The sequence below is a fragment of the Eriocheir sinensis genome, unplaced genomic scaffold, assembly GCF_024679095.1.
Source record: "Eriocheir sinensis breed Jianghai 21 unplaced genomic scaffold, ASM2467909v1 Scaffold595, whole genome shotgun sequence".
NCBI classification, from domain to species: domain Eukaryota; kingdom Metazoa; phylum Arthropoda; class Malacostraca; order Decapoda; family Varunidae; genus Eriocheir; species Eriocheir sinensis.
The window spans coordinates 102,501-111,831 of record NW_026111937.1 but is presented as its reverse complement, the minus strand read 5'-3'; the positions used below and the strand labels follow the sequence as shown (position 1 = coordinate 111,831).

The 9,331-nt window shown below is 49.1% G+C and overlaps 1 protein-coding gene across 1 annotated transcript in view; it reads right to left on the bottom strand.

The window, feature by feature from the left end:
• Positions 1-498: 498 nt before the first annotated feature.
• Positions 499-9,331, bottom strand: part of LOC126993278 (proteoglycan 4-like) — a gene marked incomplete at its 5' end in the record, with an annotated part of 45,321 nt that continues 36,488 nt past the window's right edge. The window contains 6 exon segments of the mRNA XM_050852238.1: positions 499-1,767; positions 3,171-3,299; positions 3,302-3,994; positions 4,175-4,293; positions 4,586-7,008; positions 9,011-9,331. The exon segment at positions 9,011-9,331 is cut by the window's right edge and continues 495 nt beyond it. Coding sequence (XP_050708195.1) covers positions 1,634-1,767; positions 3,171-3,299; positions 3,302-3,994; positions 4,175-4,293; positions 4,586-7,008; positions 9,011-9,331 — 3,819 coding nt within the window.

Sequence of the window (9,331 nt, the reverse complement as noted above, 5' to 3'; positions counted from 1 at the left end):
GCGCCTGATGTAAACAACCATCAGGCAGGACAGTTGAGTTGTGTGGTGCCGCAGCAGCATAAAAGGTTTGGATGCAGCAGGCTGTGATTGATGCAGTAAGTGGTTTCATTCATTTTCCACGTGTCAGGGAGCCCTAGATCCACTGACTCCCAGGGGTGCTATGTTTGCTCTGTTCTGTCATTAGTGACAGCAGGGTTTCCACAGCAATACTGAGATAGATTTGATCTAGCGTTTTCTTTGTTGTCTTCTGGTGATAGCAACTATCGCCATGTGAAAAGGCATCTTACCTTACCCCCCCCCCCCCCCCCAAAAAAAAAAAGAATAGCCGATGTCTGAAACAGACCTCTCAGGCCTGATAAATAATTCCATTGATTATATATATATATATATATATATATATATATATATATATATATATATATATATATATATATATATATATATATATATATATATATATATATATATATATATATGGGCTCAGGAAAACATTTTTATTTAATAAAAACCTTTATTTAATACGAATACACACAATTCACAGTTCGTTTTGTAATGGACTGTGACACTTAAGTATTAATATTTGTATAGATAGCGGTTCCCTCACGCGACACCCAGCCACGCCCTCCACCACGCTGACACTCGAGGCCTCTGAAGAAAAAACATCCCTTTATAATAGCCTACCCTCTCTCTCTCTCTCTCTCTCTCTCTCTCTCTCTCTCTCTCTCTCTCTCTCTCTCTCTCTCTCTCTCTCTCTCTCTCTCTCTCACACACACACACACACACACACACACACACACACACACTTATGAAACTCTAAATACAATGCTTCCGGTCATTAATAGCTGTGAACATCTAACATCCCCACCTGTAAGCCTCTACGTATGTACACAAATGTTTCGTATAGTTACCAACCTCCTTGCTCACACTACTGAAGATGCCTCTCGCTGCTCACCGGTATTGTGCACACGAAAAATAAATGAAAAAAGATCCATTGAGGTGTATGATGACTTTAATTAAGCGAACACAAACACACCTGATAACCTTGGTGGGGACACTCGAGGGACGCTGGTTAGGTTTTAATGAAGTCATCCCATGAGCCGGTGTCGCTTTTTTTTTTTTTTTTTCTCGTGCGTACAGCAGGACAAAGAAAGGTCTATCATAAGCTATGTATTTCATCCAAGTATACACAGATATTGTAGTAGTTTAGTTATTTCCTAGGCTACGTGTATTTCTCATGAAATTATTTGCCGTTATCTAAGTAAACTTACGCGCAGTTATTAAGTAACGTTAGATATTTTAGATAATAGATGATTATATTATTGTTGTTATTGCATCATTACTGTTTTTTTTTATTGTAATAGGATACATGAATTTCTAAAGCACAGCTTAATGCCCTTTGTTTCAATCTGTAAATCCCTTAAAAAAAAAGCGACAGGAATGGTAAAATAATGATCGTATAGCCACAGTGTAGCTCAGAAACGAAAGCAGTCCTAGAAGTAAAATCCTGACGGGCGAGTTGACGAATAACCCAATATAGCCTAGTCACGAGTGGGTGGTTACAGTGGTGGTGGAGGAAAGCAGAGCAGGAGGTGGTGGTGGTGGTGGCGGCGGGCGTGGCGGCGTGGGCGAAGTCTTAACAAATAGGCAGACACTGGACGCCGACGGGGGTACAGCGGCACTCCTTGCACTTGCCAGACAGCTCCGGAATCCTGTCCTTGACCACGTACATGCGGCCGTAGATGTTGCACCCAGAGAGCTTGAGCAGGCCTGGAAGGAGACAGATAGTGGAGGTGGTTATGTTAGTTAATCGCTATTTCAGTAGTCTTTTTTCTCTCTACTTCGGCGTTTAAGTCTTCTGGTACTATCGGAAACTGAGTTTTATGTTCTTTCATTGCTATCAGAGCTATAGAATAGGAGAGTGGCCCACTTCATATCAGACGCCATGTTGTGACTAAAAGAGCCGCGCGAAATTTAAATTGATGCTGATACTTTTTTTGTGCTCTAGGTACCGTCAGAATTTCGGAAATGTACCTAGAGCACACACACACACACACACACACACACACACACACACACACACACACACACACAAAAGCACTACTATGGGTTTCAGACGCCGTGGTATATCATTTTTTCGGGAATAACTTTTAAACTAATTGGCAAAGCATGTTTCAGACCCTTCCCTATTTTCGTCACTATAATTTATAAAGAAGATGTGGATAATTAAGGCACTTATAAGAGAGTCGTAATGATAAAACTCGGCAGATGAAGTGCTTCCTGTTGGGAGGCTCTATGCTCTTCCAAGGCTACTTCCACATACTCAAAAAACTTTTCCACTTCATCGTCATTAGACGTTAAGTTTGAAATATTTTAATCTCTTATCTTATGTTCAGCTCGGTAACGATTCCCACTGACTACTCTTTCGTTTTAAAGGCCTTGCGAGTGTAATAATCAGCAGCTCTGAGTATTTCGTCTTTTTCGGTTCTCATAATTTTTATATTAATGCAAATTATGTTGTGTATGGTAACTGCAGCTTTTTCCATGCAGTCCCTGGCATGGCTACGATCTTTTACTGCTTTCCATTCCTACCGACATCTTGATGACATATTATTATTTAATATCCTTTTTTAATTATAACTCTACTAATTATTTACTTTCCTGCTTTTAGAGATGAAAGAAAGAAAACGGACGCAAGCAAGAACAACCGCGGCAAACCGGTGGATATAGTGAGTGTTGATTCCCTTTTCATTAATCCTTTCCTCTGTCACCTGTACTCTGTTTTACCTAGTATTATTCCGTCAATCTGTGCACCTCGTTATTACATGATTTAATCTATACATGTATCCCAAGCGGTTGACGAAAAAGTGATTATCCGTAAAATGTCGTGATTCCGAATAGATCGATTTTTCATATTTTGCCGTACCGGTGGACCTTCTTTGTTGTTTGTGTTTCTCCCCCAATGGACCAGGAAATGATGACTTGCGAAGGGAGCTAAGGTTCACTATCATAGAAAATTTGAAGAGGTGTAATTTATAAAAATCGAAATATTTGCACCTGTGTTGACCTGTTTGTCTGCAAAGAAAGGGCGGGAAGATGGGCGGTCACGATGACGCAGCTCTAAGTATATGCACCTCTGTTTACCTGTCTGCCTGTCTATCTGTTCTACTCACCTGAGGCCAAGACAGGGTCGGTGGCTAGAGGCAGTTGATCCTTCACGGAGTCAGGGATCTCCGGGAGTTTGGGGACGATCTTGATGGGGACGATTGGTTTGGGAGTGCCTTGGCTGGACGTGTACCTGACGGGGGAGACGCCTGGGCACCTGACAACCCGAAGACATCCTGTAGTAGCAAGTTGGAGATGTCGTTAGAGACTAGAGGCCGTGGGGTTTGCGTGGGTAGCGTAGTGGTGGGCTTAGGTCTCGGCAGGAAGGAGGTGAAAGATGGGGGTGGAGGTCTTGAGGGTGGTGGTGGTCGTGAGGGTGGTCTTGAAGAAGGTGGTGATGGTGGTGGTGGCGGTGTTTGTCGTGGAGGAAGGGAGATGAAGGGCGTGGATGAGGTAGCGGCTTCCGAGGTGTCTTGTAGTGTGGTCTCAAAGGAGGTGCGTCTTGGCGGGATGAAGGAGGGGCGGGAGGATGGGTGGTCACGGTCTCTCAGCGCGAACAGGTTGACCCTCGAAGTGGTGTCCTCTTCTTCTGGCTCTTCGGCCTCAGGTGGTTGTGTTCCGAAGGGTGGTCGGTTGGGTCTTTCTCCAGGGCGGCGGAAGGGTAGGAATGGGCGTCTGGTTGTCTTTTCTTCGCTTCCAGGGCGGCGGGGGGGTAGGACAGGCGGGCGACGGGGCAGGGTTCGCCTTGGGGTTGTGATGGAGAACTCTGTAGTGGTGGTGGTGGTGGGGGCGGGCGTCGTAGTGGTGGTGGTGGTGGTGGTGGTGGTTGAGGCGTCAGTTTTCTCGCTAGCATCATCTGACTTGAGGGTAGGCGCATTATCACCCTCTTGGTCTGTAAGGAAAAGGAGGTTTGTGATAGTTTTACACAAACAAAAATACAACTGAAAACTCGCATTATAACTTTTTTTTTTACCTTAGGAGGAGGAGGAGGAGGAGGAAAAAAAAAAAAAGAGTCGTTAGGAGTGTTAAAGGCAGAAGAGGAGCAGAGGGAAGTAGGGTCATGAGGCCTTACCACGATCTGGCAGGATGAAGGACGGCAGGATGGAAGGGCGGGAGGTGGAGCGTAGGTCCTCACTGCTGAAGGTGTGGTGTGGGCGTGTGAGGGCATCTGCTGCCACGAAGGGGATGATCCTGCGAGGAAAGAAGGTGAAGGGGGTTAGGAGGAGGAGGAGGAGGATGTGCATTACTTCTCTCGTTGCTTCTGCCAATAAGAAGCGAAATGGAGGAGGGCGCTATGGCTTTTACTGCTGTTGATTCTAATGCCTCTAGTTATGATACGGTCCTCTCAGGTGTCAATATAACCTCTCAAATGTTGTTTTACTTCAGAATGTTAGTCACGGTGAATCTTTCTAAAGCGATCTTTCGTAATTTTGGTCTCAGTGGACCTTTGTAGAGAAGAACAAGAAATTTTTCCCAAACTTACTTCAGATTCGGGAGGGACGGAGGCAAGGTCGGCTCTCCTTCATTATCGTAGTCATCGGTGAGGTCGAAGTTCGGTTGGATCCTCTCTCTCTCCCCTTCCCCATGAATCCCCAGGAAGCCGCCCTCCAGCACAGGATCAGAGGGCAGACCTTGACCGGGGGCGAGCTGGGGCAGTACTGAGGGCGGCGACGAGGCGGTGATTGGGCGTCTGGTTAGGGTGTGGATGGGGTCCGGGAGGTCAAAGAGGGCGATGGGAGGCCTGGCAGGGTCTATCTTCTCATCTTCTGGCTGGAGGAACGCAGGGATGATGGGGCCAAGTGATGGGGCTTCCGTTCTTGGGGGTGGGGGAGGGAGGAACAGGGGTGGTCTGGTGACGGGGCTGATAGGAATAATGGGTTCCTCGGGCTCCTCTGGTATTGGTGGTGGGGTGGATGGTGGCGGTGGCGGGGGTGGTTGGATAATTGTAGTGGTGGTGGAGGGTAGCCCGAGTGGTGGAGGTGGTGGTGGTGGTGGAAGGAAGGACTGCAGGGATGATGATGGGGGTGGCTGCGGTGGAGGAGGTGGAAGAGCTGGAGACTCGGGCTTTGTCTTTTCCTCCACTTCTTCAACGGGTTTCTCTACGTTCTCCGTCTCCGTTGTCTCCACTTTCTCCACTGGTTCCTCTTCCACTTCTTCCTCATCTACTTCCTTCTCGGGTGTTGGCGGTGGTGGAGTGAAACGGAAACGTGGTGGGATGAAATCAGGTCTCGCGCCGGAGGGTCTTGGGCGTGGTCTGAAGGGACGGCGTTGGGGTGGTCGTTCAGGCCTCGGGCGGAAAGGTTTATGACGGTCTAATGCATCAGGCTGCTCTGGGTCTCCTCCCTCCTCAGGTCCCGGTTGGTCTTCAGGCCCTGTCTCGCCCGGCCTCTCTCCCTCCTCGTTCGTGGTTTGGTCTTGTCCTAGTTGGTCTGTGCCAGGGACGGATTCGTCTTGTGTCGGGGTATCCGTTGCAACTTCATCTTCGTTCAGTCCAAACTCTACCTCCTCTTCTGGTCCCTCGGGTCCTGGTCTGAATGGTCTGAGTCCTGGGCGTGGTCTGAAGGGCTTTATTCTATCGGGTCTTGGTCTCCCTGATCCTGGCGGTCCTGGTCTCTCTGGTCTAAACCTGTCTGGCCTGGGGCGATCAAACCTGGACGGGAGTGGTCTATCAGGACGTTCAGGTCGCCTGGGTGCCTCTGTGCCTGTTAGGATGTTGAAGAGCGCTCCGAGGATTCCTCCTGAAGGGCGTGGCGTGGTGGTGATCGTCGTCGTGATCTCAGGCTCGATGACATTCGTGGTCTTATGCTCCGCTTCCTCCTCCCCAGCCTCGCCCCTGTGCTCCGGCGCCAGGGTCTCCTCAGGCAGGGTGGTGTTGTCCTCAGGCACCGGCGTCTCCCCTTCACTGTCCTTCACGTCCTCGGTGTCTTCCTGGGGCGTGGCTGCATGGTGGTCCGGCACGGCGGCGTCCTCAGGCAGGAAGGTCTCAGTCGCTGGCTCTGTCTCGTCCACAGCAACGTCCGTCACGGTCCCGTTGACTCGTAGCGTGCCAGAAAATGTGTCTTCTTTGTCGTGGGCAGCGGCGGAACCTGGGTGGGGCATGAGGTCCTCTGGCCGCAGCTCGACAGGGATCACTTGGCCAACACCCACAGGGGAGTGTGGCCGCCCGTGCCCTGCGGTCATCACCGAGGTGCCCACCGTGATGTCATAGATCGGCAGCTCAGGCCCACCGTCCAAATACTCAATATCCACCGTGTCTGCCTCAGGGGGCACCGATAGCTCGCTTTCCACAGGAGGTGTCGCTGGGAGCTCCTCTGAAGGGGAAGTGAGAGGCTCCTCTTCGGCAGGTGATTCTGGTGGAGGGTTTTCAGTCGTGGTAGTGGTGGTGGTGGTGGCTGAGGTGGTGGATGACTTGGAAGTCGTTGGAGAAGATTCTTGTGGCTTCAGAGTAGTTTCTGGAGTCACGGGGAACAGCACGGTCGTGGCCACCTTCTCTTCCTCCTCCTCCAGGGCAACAGTCTCTGTCTCCTCCGGGAGATTCTGAGCGGTGACCACCTCTTCCGGGACTTCCTCAGCCGCCAGGGTCTCCAGGGGCACGATCGTAGTGTCTTCTGGAAGAGTGTCAGTGACGTCCTCCGCCGGGTCCTCCTCCGCGTTGTTCTTGTCCTTGGTCTGGCGCTCGTTCCTCACGCCCTGGCTGACGGAGAGCACCGGCCCGAAGATGTGAGTGCCTCCGCGGGGCTCCTCCTTCGGGCGCTCCCAGTTGAAGGCCGAAGGGCGCTCGAATGGGCGGTTTGTGCCGAAGGGGCGGGCGGGGCGGGTCCGGATGGGCGGTGAGGGGCGGGTCGTGATGACCTTGGTGCCGTCCTGCAGCAGGAAAGCCTTGTCCACGTGGCCCTCACCTGTCACCTGGGGGTACGAGACTGTTAGGAGAGGTTCAGGTGTGTGTGTGTGTGTGTGTGTGTGTGTGTGTGTGTGTGTGTGTGTGTGTGTGTGCGTGCGTGCGTGCGCGCGCGCGTCTATTATTTTTCAATCCGTGAAAGCCTGTTTACAGTTTATTTAGTGAAAATGAAATGTGTACATGCTTTGTGTACGAAAATATATTGTGAGCGTTTTCTTACGTACTCTTACGTATGGAAATGCCTTGTGTGTGTGTGTGTGTGTGTGTGTGTGTGTGTGTGTGTGTGTGTGTGTGTGTGTGTGTGTGTGTTTGAGTGTGTGTGTGTGTGTGTGTGTGTGTGTGTGTGTGTGTGTGTGTTAGATATTCCTTATTTTATTTGTTTTATTAAGTTGGTGCAGGAGTGTTTGTTTATGTTCTCATGCAACACACATACTTACATGCGTGCACGTGCGTTTGTGTTTACACAGATATACATGGGATGATACACACACACACACACACACACACACACACACACACACACACACACACACACACATACGTGTCACAGGAACATAAACAGTGACCAAAATGCAATGAAAAAAATGCTGCATGGTAAACTGTGTAATATGATATGTTAGTTCTCAAAAGCTCCCATTGAATCGCCTTTTGCTGGGCTGAAATCAAGTCTGCTGCCACGTGGTGGTGGTGGTGGTTGAGTTCTGTCAGTCCGTATCGTTTGGCGCAGTAGTCATTTTTTTTTTTTTTTTTTTTTTTGTCTTTGTTACATGTTTATTAGCCACTATTTTGCTTTTTTATGACTTTCGTCTCGTTTGGTCTCCTAAAAGTGCACTCTAGATTTTTTTAATCTATTCATTGACTTTTTGTCCGTTGCAGTTGTTATCTGTGACGTATATAAGTGATATTTTTCGTTATGGATCGTTTTATTGTTTTTTTTTAGTAAAGGCGAAGCGTTTTATAAGTCAACGATTTTATTTATCAACCATTAGTCTGTCTGTCTTCTCGTGCCCGCCCTGAGAGGAGAAGAGTAAAGAGACAATGTTTATCATCTCGTTGGTCTTTTTCTCTTTCTATCTATGAATTATTTACTGACAACCTGAGTCATGTCTTCCGTCTGGCATCGTTTCTTCACTAGGATACAGGGACAACATCTCATTCACCTCTGATGTCTGTTCTTTTTCTCTTCGTCCAGTCAGAACACTTCAGTTACCCTGCCTGTCTGTGCTGTCAAGAGCGAGAGTAGCCGGGCCGATACACTCTTCACCCGTCTATCTGTCCCACCATTCAAGCAAGTGTAGGTCACCTCTTCTGTGCTCTTTGGTCTTCGTCTCAGCAAAAGTTGTCTGGTTCATGCACTTGTCACTTCTGTTTGGCGTGTGCCCGGAGGAAAGTAGTCCAATCATTGCACTTAAGTATACCGAGTTGCATATTACATCACATCTGTCTGTTCTTTAATCTTCGTGTGAGCTTAAGTTGTCTGGTCCATGCACTTGTCACTTCTGTATGTCGTGTGCCCGAATGAGAGTAATCGAATCATTGCACTTAAGTATACCGAGTTGCATATTACATCACATCTGTCTGTTTGTTTTTAGTCTTCGTCTGAGCTTAAGTTGTCTGGTTCATGCACGTAGGTCACTTCTGTCTGTCATTTCGAATTGATGCACTGAGTCGCACATTGCATCTCATTTCTTGTCTGTACTTTCGTGTTTGTTTGAACTGGATTTGTCTGGTCAATACACTTCTCTTTGTCCTTATGTCCGCAGGCGAAAGCAGTCATATTAATGCACTAAGTGTACTGAGTTGCACATCAGCATCAGGCGAGTCTAGTCCCAAGCAAGGCACATCAGGACTTCCCGTGACCCGATGTGCCTTCACCTTAATGCATCCGGTCACAGCCATGCCGCAACTGGACTGGATGAGTTAGTATTGCGTGCAGGGGTTAGGGTGTGGGCGAGATGCTGCGTTCCCTCTGTGACTACTTCTCTCTAACTTCTTCTGTGGTGGGAATACCTCTGAGGGGGCTTCTTGAGGCTTCGAAGTGGTGGTCGTAGTGGTGGTGGTCGTGGTGGTGGTGGAGGGGAGGGTGAAACCGAGAGGTTGTCGCCGTGTTGGACTGTCAGGGTCAGGGCGAGACGCTGAGGATATGGTCGAGTGGAACCTGAATTTGTTCCACCTTAGCTTGGTGTCCTTAACTGGAGGTCTCTTCGGGGCCTGGGTGGTGGAGGCGGGGCCGGGGGAGGCGTTTGGTCCCTCTGTACTGGCTGTGGATCGCGTGGAAGGAGTGGTTGAGGGAATAGGTGCGTCTGTAAGGGTGGTGGCCGTGGTGGTGCT